Source organism: Leptosomus discolor, chromosome 7 (genome assembly GCF_034619465.1).
Source record: "Leptosomus discolor isolate bLepDis1 chromosome 7, bLepDis1.hap2, whole genome shotgun sequence".
NCBI lineage: Eukaryota > Metazoa > Chordata > Aves > Leptosomiformes > Leptosomidae > Leptosomus > Leptosomus discolor.
In genome coordinates this window covers 25,633,156-25,650,115 of record NC_141397.1, presented here as the reverse complement: position 1 = coordinate 25,650,115, position 16,960 = coordinate 25,633,156, and the positions used below count along the sequence as shown (strand labels likewise).

Here is a 16,960-nt window from a genome sequence, read left to right as displayed (position 1 = left end):
TTACAGCCATCTAAATAGAGCCTTGAAAATTGCAAAGGTTAAGTAATGTACTAACAATAGTTTTCAAAATGTATGAGGATATTTAACATTTTTTTTTACTTGCAGTGCATTTTTCTTAAAAGAATGTAAAGTAATTGTTCGCAAATATGTAAAGTTTAAGATACAAGCTTAGAGTTCCCATTCTGCATCCGTAACTGTTGTGCTTTGATCCTGTTGATTCTGAGAAATTTGCAAGTCAACAGAAGTGTGTGTGGTGTTTTTTTTTTTTTTAACAGGCAGAGTTGGGTGAATAAAAAGTACTTTGGAAATAGATTTCTGTATAATACCTTCAATTTTACATTCTAGTTTTTTGGACACAATGTTTTGAAGGATTTTTTTTAAAGCTGTTCAGTTTTAATGATGGTTACTTTAATACATATTTGATTACGTTCAGATACTTCAATTACGTTTTATTAACTTGTGCTTCTCTGAGACACCTATGTGGAATTACTGAATTTATTCAATTCATGTAGTATTGACTGTTTAGAGCACTTCAGTTTCATTACTGATTTCTGCATTGCAGGTGAAGGATGCTGCAGTTTACTATCAGAAAAGCCGGTGCTACAAAGAAGCATCTGAATGTTACGAACAAATTGAGGAGTTTGATCTGGCAATTAAAATGTATTGTCAGGAAGAACTCTATGAAGAAGCAGCAAAGGCAGTTGAAAGGTATGTCTTCCAAGTTGGTATTCGAATATAATTCTCTTTTCCATTTCCAATTTCAACGTAATACAACTGGCTCAGCATAACATTTTCACAAGTTGTGGCTGGTGACTTTGTTTTATGTGAAGTTAAATTAACTTTGTCAGAATTCTTGCTTGGGTAGTGATAGTACGTTGAAAGCATTCTACTGCATTCACAGCTGGAGCAGTGACTTAGCTTTGTTTTCCTGGGATTTTTTTCCAGTCTGTATTTACTAGTCATGCAAGTTCTCCTTCAGCCAGTCCTCTGAACTAGGTTCTTATGGTAAATACGACAAAATCATTTAATAGAAATATCAAATACTTCTCTTTTAAGAGTGAAATAGTAATGGATGTAGCCACTTAGTCACTGACTTCTGTAGGAGTGTAACCATTGGATGTGTGGTATCTAATGCAGCAGTTGTTGTGGCAGGTGAAATATTTGTCTTTCAAAATCTCTAACTTAAGAGCAAAGAATAGTAATTTAAATGAACAGCTTGAGTTGCCTCTCTGACAGATTCTTGGTCTCAGTCTCTGAGATGAACTTTCCTGTACCATCTCTCCTCTGCTGGCTCAGGCTGGTTAAGCCTCGCACTGTGCCTGATAAACTGATTTGAGTAGTATGTTTTTGACAACATTGGACCTGGCACCATCCCTCATTAGCGCATTCTTGCATAAACAGTTCATTTATTGGCCAACCTTTCATTACACCTTGACTTTTAAAGAATATATACACCAGTTAGAATTCCTGCAAGGTCTACAGTTACACACCTTCACTGAAATCCTTTGTGCTGTACCTTTAATAATGCAACTGTTTTTTGAAGGATTAAGGCTTGTTTAATGTGTAGAGATAGTTTGATTAAGAAGTTCAAGCATTAAAGTCACCTTACCAAGTAACAATTTTTTAAATCAGCCTCCCCAAATTCATCAGCATAGGTACAAAAATCTGTACTCCCACGTTTATCATGAAAAAGATGATAATGAAAGGCTAATGATAATTTACTCACCCATCAGGAAAAAGTTACTCATTCTCAGCATGTAGGAGAGAATACTTTTGTAAGACTGGCTTAGGGGATATCTTAATAATTTCACATCAGCCAATAATAATTAATAACTGAGTGTTTTAAAGTGCATGTTTTGGAAGATGCAACCAGGTGCTTTGCACAGGCACTCAATGAGCAGCAAAGTGTATCTAGATACATATGACAAAATTAACCCGGTCAGTTTAGAGACCTCTTTCATGTAAATTTTGCATGCAGACTATTATCTATATTGGCCTGTGGAGAATTCACTGAAATTCACATTTATTTCATTCTGGCTTCTGTTCATGTAAACAACCTCTGTATTGAGGCTTACTTTAATAAACAGAAGATTATCACTGGCAAAATATGATGAAAATAATTCATACAGTGATTTGCCCACATGGAGAAAGATTCACTAATGCTGTAAACTTCATGGTCTTGTTTGTACCAGAAGTTTTAATGATCTTACTTCAGACAGCCTTATGTTGTAACTAAATTCTTTCTGTAGATCTTTTAAGATGGTGTGATTGTTTTTCACCTGGCAGACATATCGCTTGGCCTTTTTGAAGGGCAGGCTTCTGGGGGCAGCTATTTGTTTAATGTTTTAGGGGCTTTTAAAAAGTGCAGTGTGTTTTTTTTTTTTGTCTAGGTTAGATATCTATGGTAGTAAATTGATGTACCTGTTATTTCAGATATGAAGAGATGTTGAATACAAAAGGACACATGGTTTCTAAACTCTCATGTACAGCAAATCAGTTGTATTTGGAAGCAGCTGCAAAGTACCTGAGTATGAATAGAACTGAGGAAATGATGCAAGTTCTCTCAAAACTTGATGTAGAGGATCAGCTTGAGTTTCTGAAGTCTCGTGGATGCTTGCACCAAACAGCAGACTTACTGAAAAGGGAAGGTCGAGAGGAAGAAGCTGCAAAGTTAATGAAACAACATGGGTTTGCTCTGGAAGCAGCCAACCTCACAGCTATAAAAGAGTTTCGTGCATCGTGTTTGCTTGCTGCAGCACGTGCTGGTGTGTCTCGCTGTTCAGAATCAGACTTGGCGGACGTGGAAGTCATCCTAAGAGAAGCCCTTGAACTTTGTGAACAAACTGAGCAGAAGTCTGGCATTGCTGAGGCTATGTTTTTGCAGGGAGCTCTGAAGGGAGACTTCACAAAGCTGAGCAGCGCATACTGTCAGTTCCTATCTCTGAATCATTCTGCTGGTGCAGTTGAAGCTCTCTTTGCGTTATCTCGCTGCAGCACTCCCAGCCAGAACATCCTCTTTATGGCAATGCGTGGCTTAATGGCTCTTCTGAGTCTAGTTAGGGCTTTGAAGAAAGCAGCCACCAACGCGGAGAAAGATATGGTGAAGTCATGCTTTGCCTATTTTGGGATTGTCCCGACAGGTGACAGTTGCCAGGTGTCTCAAAATGAAGCTGAACTCATTCTCAAGTTTTTGTTGGACAAGCCAAGTCTAAAAGAGAGGAAGACAAAAGGTGATTTCTCAGTAAGCACAGAGGAAGTCAAATCAGCTTTGAAGCAGCATTTGTTAAGCAGGTTGTGCTCTATCACCCGTGAGTTACTGAACAAACATTACCCTGATATTTGTATGAAGTTCATTGTCGGCTTGAACTGTGAAGATAAAACCTGTGAGGATTACCATAAGCCCTTGTTGCGCCATGAGGCAAAGACAGTATTTCAATGTAAAATGCATCTGGTGGCAATAAACGGACTGCTGTTGGAAGCCACACGCACTTTCCCTAAAGAGCTACTGAATCGGTGCAAAAGCTTTGATGACATTTTGACTGCTGACAAATATGCATCATGTAAAGCCCTCCTAGGAATGTTTTTTCCTAATCATTTTCATTTGAGAATACTGTCTGAGAACCCAAAGGCATGCAAAGAAATACTGGAATTCAGTAACGTTATTTCCAAACACTGTAGAGTGGTGTTGAAGGAGTACATCACATCTAAGTTTAAAAATGAAGACACTGCAGCCAGAAGAGAATCAACTGATTTATGGCTAAGTGCCATGCAAGTTTTCATCTTATCTTCAGGATATCCTGAAGAATTTGAGAAACTTCTTTTTAAGGAAGAGGATGATTATTACAAAGAGCTAAACTTTGCTCTGTCAAATGCAAAAAACTCCCTAAAGAGTAAAGGTGAAGGAAGAAAGGCCAAAAGAATAGAGGGCAGACATGGTATGTTGCTGCCTGACAAAAATGCCGAAAATGCAGGAAGAACACACTTGTGCTTCATTCGACTTCTTGAAAATTCACTTGAGCAATTCTATGTTCATAAGAACCCGGAAAACTGTAAAAGATTTTTTTTCCGTTTTATGAATCTCCTGGTCAAGAAATGCACAAGATACCTGATTCCAAGCATAGGAAATACGGTGATGTTGTTGGAATTCCAGTATATTCTTTGTTGTGTTGTCCTGATGCGTCTTTCCAAGAACCTTACTCTCTGCTTTCCAAAGAGTTACATCGCCCTCATTCATTACTGGGAGTTTTTGTTCAGAAGCAAGGACCATAGCAAAGAACTTAGAGACACGTTTTCTATTATACAGGATTATAGACCAAAGGATGCATATATAGCTGTACAGAATTTCAGATTTCATCTCTGTTATCTAACAGAAGTTTTGTGTGGAGTTCATGGAAAGTTCAATGTCCTTCTGGATGCTTTCAAAGATCCTGATTGCATAACTTCAGGGGAGGCTGAGCGGACTGTAGTGCTGTGCTTGGTGATGTTACTGAATGCTGACCAGGTGCAGAATGCTAAATATAGATCCATCTTACACCACCACTTTCCTGAAATCAAGACAATGTTGAAATCAATGAGAAGAGACTCTCCCTCTAAAGTGCCTGGAAGATTGCTAAGGGTTGTGGAACAAGTGAGTGATGCTACACGTGTAAGAGAAATCGCTGTAGTCCTGCAAGAGCTGCTGACGGAGCGAGATGCAGAGTACTTGGTTGACTGCCAGTGGAAGTGGGACTCGGCGTACACTCAGGGGCGTACACCCATACGGGGCGTCCTGTATGAAGTTATAAACCTTGACAGGTTTGTGACCTCTTTGGATAAGACAGAATATGCTGATGAACCAGAAAAGGAACTTGAAAGTGTTCGTTGCTTAGAGGACCAAAAGGATCCCCTGGAAGTCATTGCACTCAGCAAGCAACAGAAGCAAGAGCAGAAGGCATCTGCTCAACGCCAGCTGTGTCGTGTCTTTCATTTCATTTCTTTATGCATGAAGTGGAAAAGGAAGGCCTGCTCCAAAGCTGAGCCTGTTTCAATGGAAGAAGAGGAATTTTTATCGGAGATCTTCAAAAAAGCAGATATTGACCAAACCCAGTGTGACCTCTGTGGAGTTAGATTTATCCAGAGCTCTGTGAACTATTTCAGCCGGTCAGAAGACATGGAGGCAGACACTTCTGAAGCTGTGACAACAACAGAGAACAGTGGGGAAGAGAACTTGCATGCAGAAGGAAATGCAGTTTCTGTGGCCAGTGAGGCTTACAGAGCGCACAGAAACACAGATCAACACAGAAATAATAATGCTGCCTACCAATACTACGCTGACTTTTTCAGAAGAAAGATAGATCCAATAATATGTGGTGGACTGGAAGTAGTGGAGGCCATTACAGAAAAGATTTGCACCCAAGACCATTTAGCGTATAAAGAAGGTTCCAACTTATGCCAGAGAAAAATCAAAGAGAATATTAAGAAGATATCAGATGCGGTAGAGGAAATCTATGACAGAAAAGCCTGGGCTAAAGGTAGGACCTTTCCAGTTTTCTTTTGAACAATTGAATGTCATTTGTGGCCAAGTTTCTGGACTTGATAAAGCTCAATTTGAAAATCTTTATGTGGTCAAGAGAGGTATTTCAGGTAGCTAAGGAAAAGAACTGAAACAGTTGAAAGTATTAAAACACATATTCTCGTCTCTTCCAAACAGAAATACATCAGATAGTACAGGTAAAGTGAATAGTGGTGTGTTTTAGTAAATAGTAAAGTGAATTTTAACTACATGATCACATGTGCTATGTTCTCTGAATTTATACAGTCTCACAGCAGCCTGTTAAGTTAACCGGGTAATTTTTACTAATTTTTCTGCTGTTTCCTACTTCCTTAGTTCTGCCAGCCATAGTAATTTGGATATGCAAAGATAGAGTGTTGGGAGTACTTGGAGTCTTTGGTTAAGGATATCTCTGACTAGTGTGCCCTTGAACTTGTAATTTTGCTAGGGCTGAACAAAAGTGGATACTTAACTACAAATCCCCGTGGGGTGTCAGGCACTGAAAGGCAACCCTGGTATTATAAAGTCCAGTAAATTATGGTACTTGAGATACGTATTTTGATACTTGATTTCTGCTGCCGCCCCCCCCGCCCCCCAATGTGCTTAAAGCATTATTCTGTGCTGATTTTTGCAAGTAAAATTCAGTCACTAAATGAGTGGCCTAGGAGCAAAATTGTTTGGGGTACTTGCTGTGGGAAAGTGACATCTTAAGTCAAAACATTGTTACTGGCTTTAGAAATTTCTACTGTTGTAGAAATTCACCAACCCTGTCAAGTTGTCACTGTGCCCATGATGTCTGACAGTAATGTAAAACTGTAATATTTGATATGCTCATCAGCTCTAATCAGTGAAATATGTTAAATTTGTAACTAAATGTTGGGTTGTGGTCTTCATGTAAGTTTTATCTTTACTCCTAGTGGAAAGCGTTTACACACAGATGAAGTCCTTAAAGTTTTGCTTATTATTTAGTTGGCTTTCTGCTCAATGAACCATGATAGTGAAGAACATGATAGATGTAGTAGGCTTAATTAGGTAATAGTTGCTTTTGTTATGACAATTGCTTGATGAATGTTACCTTGTTCTTCCACTCAGTGAAAATATGTTTACAGAAGTTATTTGCCTTTGAGATTGCTTTTCCCTCACTTTATAATAAGCATTTTCCAAGTCCTTAACAGTGCAGTTAAACAAGGGCTGCAACATTTTGTGCCCATGTTTTACTTTGACTTGTATAATTTCAGAGGGATAATGAAAGCCAGAAACTTTAATACCCAAAAATAGATAAACCAGGATGTTTTCATGAGTTTCAGGTATGCCTTAAAAGGGACAGCACAAGGAAAGAGAGCTGCTTCTTTGATGGTGTGAGTAATGTTGGTTGCAATGGGGAGTAATACATACAGCATCTTCACCCCCAGTAGTGAATTTGCCTGCACTTGAGATCACTGGTGACTGAGACTTCTTGCTTTGCATACAACATACCACACAGCTCTGTGTAACTTGGTTTTGTGCTTGGCTTTTAGCTGCTGTCCATCTCTCATCTTAACTAACATCACATGTTTGTTAATTGTGCTCCATTGCAGCTGAAGAAATAATAACTGAACATGCCAACAAACTGGTTGCCACCATTGCTGAGGCTCATAAGTGGCTGAAGAAAATGGACTCTAACAGGATAAAAGAAGGTATGTTTCCAAGTTGCCCAGGTGCCTGTGCCCCTAGAGGACACTGTTCCATAATGGTCTCTTAGCATCACATTAGTCTCCAAGTCAGCAGTGTTGTGGGGATTCACTTACCTTCTAGGCAACGGGGCACCTCCATAGGGGCACTCTGGAAAACATGAGTTAACCAAGGTCTCCTCAGTGGCTCTTTGAAACAGAGCATGAGCCTCGCAGCTGCTTACAGGGTGGCCAGAATGGAGCAGGCCTCCTCTCCGGCTCTCAGTGGATCCCAGCCTGTGTAAAGTACGCGTGTGCTTGTGCACACAGGCACAAATGGATGCACGTGTAACTGTGGTTCATGTGCGGTCTTCACGACAGAAACATTGTGGGTGGGCAGAAGAGGAACTATCTTCATCTTCACCCACAAGATAGTGCTGTTTCTTAACTCACTGCAGCAGAGCATTTGTGGGCAGTGTGGATCCAAGTTCTTGGAAACCAGCTTCCTAACAAAACTAATCCTTAGCTTGCTTTTAGGAGTCCTGTGGAAAAACATCATATGCAGTTGGTTTTTTGTTTTCACTTCTATTTCACTTGGTTTCACACCAAAAGTAGCATACCTTTATGCAGTCTGTTGCATCACAAATATCTGAGGGCAAGTTGAAGACTGCATTGTGCCTACCTGTGTGTTTAGGTTTAAGCACGTATTTAGGTGGTGGGATTGCAACAATTGCATAAAGAGGCAGCAGTGAAGTGCTGAGGCTTACAAATTGCACTGTAGGTAAAGGATTAAAGTAGCTCTATTTTAGAAAATTTGATTGTGATAAAGCCTTGTGTTACACCTTCCTATTCCATGAAAGATACGGTTAATAAGACTACATGGGAGTGCTCACGTAGTCTCACAAACAACATTGTAGTCTGTCTTTGAAGTCAGTGAGCAAATGTATTGTCTGCTGAAACTCAGCCTTGAGAGAGGAGGGACATACTTCTTAAAGTCAAAAGCAATAACAATAGAAACAGATTTTCAGTATAAAAATTAATTACTAGTTGCAGCAAGTGGTTTAGCAGTCTCTGCTTCCTAGCAGAGGTCTTAAGCACATTTTCATATTAAGCCTAATACTTCTTAAACGTGAATATACACATATAAAGGTATATTGCTGACATAAAGTAAGTGCCGTAGCTTGTCATACTATTAAGCGAAAAGGTGTTGGTGTTTTCCATTCTGCATTAATTTCTTGTTTTTAATATAGGCTTTGTGCATGATAGAGACTTGGAAAATGAAGTGGAAGATGAAAGCATGGCTTTTGAAGAACTTGTCTATAAAAAACGCTCAAGAAAAAAAGGAAGATCTGGGAAACAGTAATTAGAAAAAATATGCAGGTGGCTATTCTATCCTCTTAAAATCTAATTTTGGAATTAAAAAAATGATAAAAAGAAAAACAAAGGGATGGGGTCAGAAATGGGTAGAGTCTGAAGAAAAAGAGCAGCTTATGCTATGGGATTTTTATCGCTCTTATTGTATCAGGGTAATTACCGATGTGGTGGTGATGTAATTGTTAAAACCTGTGACAGGACCAATTCCCTTTCAAACCTATGTGGGAGCTTGGAAGTAACAAAAAGCCAAAGAAACAACAAGACAAAATAATGTTTCTGCCTTATCTCAGGGGTGTTTTTCCACTCAGTCTTCTTTTTTCTTATACCTTGTTAATTTACATCATAATTCCTCTGAGCTGGGATACTCAGAAAAAATAGGATAGTTTCTCTGATTTTAAAAGGTTTTAATTGATGTTTTTAGGTTACCATTGTAAATGTGCTGTATTCTGAGTCTTGTATGTATGAAAATTTTTGAGTCTTCAGGTGAGATACTTAGAGTATCTCTCTTTTCTGTTTTTATAGACAAGAACAGTAATTTCTAAACACATTCATATTTTTGACAGTGTACATACTTCTAATTAGATAGGTATGAAAGTTATGTGTTCTATTTGATCAAGTTTTAATATAAACTGTTACCTGCACATACTGAAATGTGGATAGTCTTTCTTTAAAAGTATTACACAATTTAGTTGTTTTATAAGTTTTAATTGATAAAAGGTTTTTTGTAATGTATAATAACATTTTTATAAAACCTGTAAGACTTTTAAAATCGCTTGATCTTGTCTTGTTTTTCTGAATGCTTTCTGAGAGCCATATGTGACTAACTGCATGAGTGAGATTTACAAGTTGGGTCCAGAGTATCAGTTCAGACTGATGCTGTTTTACTTCTGGGATTTCAGTATCTCCAACATACTGTAGCGTCCTTTAGCAACATTTTAAATTAATGCATTTTCATGTTAAACATAATTAGTTAGAGTATTATTTAGTTGTTGAAATATTTTATCTTGAAAAGGGAGCCATTCTGTATACATAACAAATTGTTTCAATAATTACCTTTTGCCAAAAACGTAGTAGCTTGTTATTATGCTCAATGTTGTGGAAGTGGGACACTTTACATGGGTAAAAATGAAATGCTACTGTAGAATGGAGCAGTGCGGGCAGCAGTAATAGTTATCTATTTCGTTGTAATTGCTGTTGTCTGCCAGAAGACTCTTTACTAAGTGGTGCTTCTTAAAGAAGCCTTGTTGCTTAAGCAAGCATCTAGAAGATAGTTAAAAAATGTACATTGATGAAATGTGGCGTTAGTCACTGACACTGTATAGAAATCAAGAATTAGGAAAGTTGTATCGTTAATGTAACTTCTTTGTCTCTGTTTTCTATATTTATGTGTATTTTGCTTTTGAGATTACTCCAAGAAACTTTCCTGATTAGTTTCTCAGCTTGAGTATTTATATTTGTGGCAGTAAACACTACCTAAACTTTTTAAGGACAATTACAATTTAAAAATCCTTGCTGGCCGCAGTCTAAAGATCTAGTGATCATACTTTTTCTTCATGGGAAAAATGGAGCTTTAAAAACATTATTGCAAAACACCAAGCAAAGGGAAAACAAAGAAGAAGTTAGAAGAGAAGTTGTATTGCATCAAGAACTTCATCTTGGGTACATTTCCTTGGTGCAGGGGCCTGTGATCCTTGATATGGTTCCATACAAACCACCGGTCGTTCTCTGACTTTGAGTCAGCACTCCCAGGTGGAACTTATTTCAATAGCATGTGAAATACTGATTGCTAGCCAAAATTAATGGCAATTCAAATTTCAGGGCTTATGGTTTCAGAGCTGTATTAGGCCGAGATTTCAGTAATGGTCAAGCGGTGATGGGAAATCTAGTTGGGTCTCTGATCCAATATCAGTGCTGAAAGGGTTTTTTTCCCCTATGATAGTATGCATAAATAAACATAAAACTTTTTTCCATGACAGTCTGTTCAGATAATAATGATCTGTGTGCATTAATCCTATTTGAATGTTTATTTAGCAAAAGGGGTTGTCTAGATCGACCCTTGGAGTTTTTTTTGTTTAGGAATCTTTCTCATCCCTGGTGGGAGCTCCAGTGTTCTGACGCCAGCTAATGCCTTTGACTCAAAGGGCTGAAGAGCCATGACAGGTGCCTTGGTACCCACGAGACACATACTGCACTGAAACCTTGGAACTGAGTAGTGGATGCAGGCTGTCAAGCTAATCCACCCACTTCTGCCTGTCTAAGCCACGTTGAGTTGAAAAGAATTTAGAAAAGGCTTCAGATGCACAGAAACTGTTGACTTAAAATCTCTCCCCCTGGTGATACAAAAATGACACCTAAATGAAAAAGAAAAATGGACTGTTTACTGTAGTTGGAGACAGGGGTGTGGTCTGAAAGGTGACAATTCTCTACATTCCAAACTTCTTGAGGGAAAAAAAATATCCCTTGCTTGCTTGAACCTCATATTAATACAAAGGACTGCGTGGTAAGTGATGGGTACTCTCCACCTTTTTACTTTATTCCTCTTAAAAGCATTGTTTCATAATATTGCCAGTATTGCCTGATGTTTTATTCCAAAACACTTTGCTAACAATTAGCTGTTACAAACTCTGACTCAGCAAAACATTTCAACACTTGCGTTTTTTTAAGTATTTACTTTCATTCCTAAAGGAGAGCCATATGCCTTTATGCTCAGTGAAGACATAGGAGAGAAGAAATTGTCTTATGTCACTGTAAATAAAATAAAAGGTTTTCCTGCCAGCAATCATTGTGACACTATTTGCTGAAAACCGATTATGAAGCACCCTGCCTTGTACAAAAGGGGACCACAGCCGTTGCAGAAGCCTTTGTTGTTGGAGCATCCGTGAAAACCTTCACACCTGCACTTACTAAGTGTCTCCAGGTCTTGCTGTGTATGAGATTTGTGGTACATCTGTCATTCAGGCTTTCAGTTAGCATGTAACTCAGAAAGGTATTAGCAAAGTACCAGAAAACACCCATACTCTTTACTGGTTTATCTTGGTGTAGTAGATGTCAGAAATTTTTAGTGTCTTCCCTAATGGTCATTTATAAGAGCTGGTACAGTGGGGAGTGGATATTTTGGTGTGTAGTTTTCATGACTACATTCATATGCCGTACACTCAAAGTCAATGTGAAACTAAATTTACAGTAAGATACTTAAACACCAAAGCAGTTGAATTTTCATATCAATAGCTATTACAAACACTGTATGAGAATTACAGTGTTTATTTCAGTTTTCTGATGTGGACTTCTAATAGTGTTTTCAGCCTGTGATCTGAGCATGGTATGTGTATGTGCATAGGTGGTGTGTGTTCATACTGTCATTTTTGCTGTGTTGATCGGGCCTTGTAAGAGGATGCATTGTAGTGTCTTTGAAGTCTGTTAGGATCATTCTGTGCTGCTTGATCTGCAGGAATAGTGTTTGGAAAGAAATTGATAGGAAAGTCTTATGTACCTACAGCCCATCCTTTGTTTTATGGTTTAAAGATGAAATTGCTGGTGATTTAAATATCAATACTCCAGACACTTACAAGTTACTTTCATTGGGCTTCTGATCAACTGGTTTCTAAATTGTCCCCTGTAAACCAGTGCTGAAATTTTAGCAAACAATTGTCAGAGTTAAGTTACCTCTAAGACATTCTGCTAACAAATAATAGTGATGCTAGAATGTAGTTTTCGTTGAATCTTGTAGAAGTAAATCCTTGTAATTCCCTCTTGTGTATGGGTGAGTAGGTCTTTACTGAAGCTGCGTTATGCCAGTTCAGTGCTGCGTGCCTCTCTGTGAACTATTCCTTGTGACATTTGCTTGGCTTGTGCTAAACATGCTTTATGAAATCATGGAATGAGATTTTTGCCTTTGAACCATCAGGGATAGAACATTTGAGCTGTTTAAAAGTTGACTGCTTCCCTAGAAATAGACAGGTTGGAGCAAAATGCTACAAGGAGATCTGCTGACTTGCCTTGTCAGCTTAGATATGCTGAGCTTAGAGTTACTGCAGTTTTAGTGATGTCCCAGGCAAAGTCACTGTCTATGTAGTTTGGAGCACTCTACATGCACTATATAGCCTTTCTCTCAGGAAGTTTACATTTCTAATAGTTTTGCACAGGGTCCCCTCGAAAGGACTCTGAAGCAGAAGTAAATGAGGTGCCTATATCCTGTGGAGAAAGTTTGGTACCTCTGTATGGGATACAGAGCAAAAGAGCACTGAGCTGAGAGGTACTGGTGATCTGATACAGTGTTTCAGATGTCAAAAGACATGCAGAAAGGAAAATGCTGAATACAGGTAGGTTTTGACTCTCTGTATCATTGGGGGGGGTTGGGAGTAGGGGAGTAAAGTGTGCAGCATGGAAACCTTTGGTAGTCTCTCTGTCAAAAGAACGGATGGGAGTTCTTTATTTTCACAGAGACGGACAGAAAAAAGTTTACTTGGAGGGAGGACATGGTGATGAGTGCGTTTATAACAGATGAGTGGCTAGAGTACTTCAGGCTACTGAGCCTGCTACGGGTGATGTGGAGTTTAATCCAGTTCCCCTCAAGAACTAGTTCAGAGGCTAGTCAATAGTGACCATTCTATGTTTTATGGGGATGCCCATGGCGTGCAGGAACTTTGGGGAGTACTTTACTGGACTAAGGTAGAAAATGAGAAACAGCTGCCTGTTTTCTGGATCCTGCTTGGACTCACAGGTAGGTAACATGTTGAGCTGCTCAACCTTGTGAAAGTACAGTAGTACTGGATGTATAATGGAGGTACTGGGTCAGAACAAGGGCAGTGCAGCCCAGTTTTGTATTGACCAACTCCTAATCCCACCCATTTTCTTCTGAAGCCTTTCTCCCCCCCCGCAGTCTGCTCCTTTGCAGGGTCAAGTTCAAAGCGACGTTACCTTCAAGGCAAGAAATGCTATTTCACAGGCCATCCCCATACTGGTGAGGCTACTCCTGCCCTTGTGTCTATTAAATGCAGATACTAACAGTGCTTACATAACTCCCATCGATTTTTAGAGTTGGGAGATTTAGGACAACTGGTGCTTTGCAATCTTATGTGGTAATTTTTCACTGAAAATAGCTGGAGTAAGTTAGCAGTGCTGTTGTATTTATTTGAACCATGATTATGGCAGATACAAAGCATTTAAATACTTTGTTTTAACAAGTCATGCAGAACCACATTTTCCACAGTTCCTGGATAAAACGTGGTCAAGTTTCCTTAAAGGTGCACTTTGAGCAGTTAACAAGGAACTCTTAGCTGGAGACGTGCATAAAGAACAGAGGGATCAAGCTGAAGTGAATTAAGTATGTAAGAAAAAAACCCTGTCAGCTTCCAAGTCACTCTGCTCATCTCTGTAAACAACATGCCTGGGCAACTCTCAGTTTTTCTTGACCCTGTCACTTTGAATGAGTCTGCTGTTCAGTCTGATGCTGTTCAGACAAGATTAAACACCAGCTAATAGGAAGGAATTTCCTAATTACACTCACAGTTTCTCACCACTCTTTACTTTGGCTGGAGGTGTCTGATGTTAAAAAAGGAATAAACTTGTAGTACAATGAACTGTACCTGTGAGCTGGGATATTTATAGCTCCATGCTCTGCAGCAGTCTTGTAGAGGGGAAGAAAAGACTTTGGTTGCTGTGTGGAATATTTTTTGTGTTGAGAACTAAAATTAGATCACTGTTTGTTACTGTACTGTGAATATGTGTGTGGAGAGGAGAATTTTGCCCATTTCTACCACCAGCCCTCTCAGGACCTAAGTTCTTCACCCTCTCACCTTGCCCGCTTTGTGTTGTCTAGTCCAGAAGTCACTGTCTCTGCCTGTTTTTGCTGGAGTATCTTTTTGAAGCTTTTGTGGTTTGTGAGTCATCAAGCTAAAGATGCTGAATCTTCAGTAAATAGTGTTTTAGGGACCTAGGTTAGACAACCCCCTTTGGCCAGGAGAGCTATAACTCTCTTGAGCAGCTGTCAGGATTGACTGAAGCTTGTCCAAGGCTGGGGTCGCCACTTGGGATTGGTCACCTTCCCCACTTGGAAATTTCCTTCTAGGTGTAATGAGCTTTTAATATGGACTGTAATCGCCTGGTAATATAGCCTAGGCCTGTAACTGGCATCAGTGATGCGTCTGCTTTTTTGGTTGGAGCTGTTTGATAGGAATTGCTAGAGCACAATCTGAAGAAGTTGCATCCTAATGCAAGACAGGATGCAACCTTTCCCAATTCAAAGCTGTAGTGTGGACCTCAATTTCCATATTCCTGCTAACAAAAACTGGGTGAGAGAGAAGAGAAAATGCCACTTCTCATCTGACACTCATCTTCCAGCCATCCCCATTTTGTACTCATTCTGTAAAGATTACTGAAAAATTAGCTGAAAATATGGAATAAAATTGTTTGTCTACCTGGTTAAGTTGATAGACCACTATACATACTTGGGAAAGATACTTCCTTTGAGCATTCGAACTCAAAGAAGTCCCAAACTGTACAAACCTTTCTCTTTGCGAAAGCTGCAATATTCAGAATAAGGGAGGTTTTTGAACTTGGGAGGTTTTACCTCAATGATAAATTTTCATCTAATTACTCTCATGCTTTCTGTTTAAACAGTATCTCAAGCCCAGACCTTGAGATCTGGACTAGAAAGCTGTCTGAACACAGGGGCTTTTTATTTCCTTTAACTACACATGGTGGACAATCTTGTATTCATGACCCTAAGCTTCCCCCACTCCTCATAGTGCTGGTTCCACTTAGAAGTGTTGCATACTGGCTTAAAACCAAAGGGTTGCATTGTGTGTTTAATAAATTTTGATGCTTTCTATATACCCTTATTTCCTGAATATTTTAGAGTGTCTTCAGCCAAACCTAATTTTCCTCCCCAGCCAGGGGTGCTCGGCTTCTTGCTTTCTTTCAAAGAAACAGAAAATCTGAAGTGAGCACTTCCTTCCCAGAGCCAGGTATTAAAGACAAGTACCAATTGGTCCTAAGACTCAGGATTAAACTTCAACATTTAGGAATGTGAGGCAAATGACTGAATTGCACTCTTTGTGACAGGGAAAAAGAGAAAGAAAAATAGTCTTTGTTGTCGGATATCCTCTGTTCCTTTCTGTTCCTAAAAGGTAGGGTGGAGATGATCAGCAGTGGGATTTTATAGCAGCTTTTTAGTCAGCACCTATTAAAATGTGCTGTAGAAGCCTCTTCTTACACAGGGTGTTAGCTGAGAAGCGATGTTATATTTCAAAATGAAGCACTTGGGCAGTGGGTGTGTGTGGAGGAGAGAGTGGGATCATGCTGTAAAAAGTGCTCACATTTTTAGCCAGACAGCACTTCTGCAGCAAATAAAATCTTTCTCTCCAACAGATGGAGGAGAGGTGAGTGGGAGGGAAATTTGGAAGCGCACTTTGTCATTTCTGTTCGCTAACTGCTTTGGCTGCAAGGGAGTGTGCATGAAATACCAGTTGATAAAAGGGTGGATTAAAAAGTGCAGCAGCATCAAGGAGGCAAAGGCAACACTCCATGGAGCAGCTTCCATCTGGGACTGTCAAAATACTTTACAAACATGAGGCAGCTGACCTTTTTGATATCCCAGTGGACATGTATCGATCATTCCTGCTCAGAGATGGAGAAGTTCAGGAACAGAGGGTATATGACAAGCATTAGGTGCACAAAAATATTGATTTATATAGCTGGACCTCACACTACTACCATCTTCTCCCAGTACAAGACCTCAGTCTCTGTATAAGATGTTCAGACTTAGACTAGCTGCCCAGCATTAACATGAGCAATTCTGTATGTGCCTGACCCAGCCTTCCCCTGGAATATGCTGTAATTTACTTTGCTTGATCAGGCTTAATTTACCTGTCACTTTCCGTAGAACTGATGACTTTAAAGCTCTCCTGGAAAAAGAATTTTCTCATCTGAGAATGGCAGGGAGAGAATCAGTGAGAGTATCTGTACTGTTTGTTTCCACCTGCAAAATCTTACTTATTCCCCCTCAACATTTGTTTTAAATGGGGGGGGGGGGGGGGGGAAGCATATCTGATAATTTGTTGCAATATAATTAATTAGTTTGCCACATTTCTTTTAAAAAGGGCTGCTGTTTTAAAGCAAAGTCAAAATCATGGGTACGTGAAGATATGTATCTGGGTGAAATGTATAAACATGAGCTCAGAGAGATCTGTAAGTTCTGCTGCTGTCCATGCACTGGAAGTAACTGAGTATATTTGTACCCAGCATAAATGCTTCCAGACGCATTTTAATTTTATTTATGCTTATAGGAAAATGGAATAAATCTAGTAAAAATTGGCTTGATTAATTTGGTATAAAAGGAAAACAAGAAAACCCAGAGTCAGATAATTCAAGTTTTACTGCAGGGCAGTCAGGTCTCAATGTACAAGCT

At 39.3% G+C, this 16,960-nt stretch overlaps 1 protein-coding gene across 1 annotated transcript in view; it reads left to right on the top strand.

Annotated features, from left to right (window-relative positions):
- The window catches only part of TRANK1 (tetratricopeptide repeat and ankyrin repeat containing 1), a 45,482-nt gene extending 36,378 nt beyond the window's left edge, over positions 1-9,104 (top strand). The window contains exons 20-23 of the mRNA XM_086467662.1: positions 563-708; positions 2,434-5,510; positions 7,108-7,206; positions 8,430-9,104. Of these exons, the coding sequence (XP_086323788.1) occupies positions 563-708; positions 2,434-5,510; positions 7,108-7,206; positions 8,430-8,542 (3,435 nt within the window). The 3' untranslated portion in view covers positions 8,543-9,104. The remainder of the gene's footprint in view (positions 1-562; positions 709-2,433; positions 5,511-7,107; positions 7,207-8,429) is intronic.
- The last annotated feature ends 7,856 nt before the right edge of the window (positions 9,105-16,960 follow it).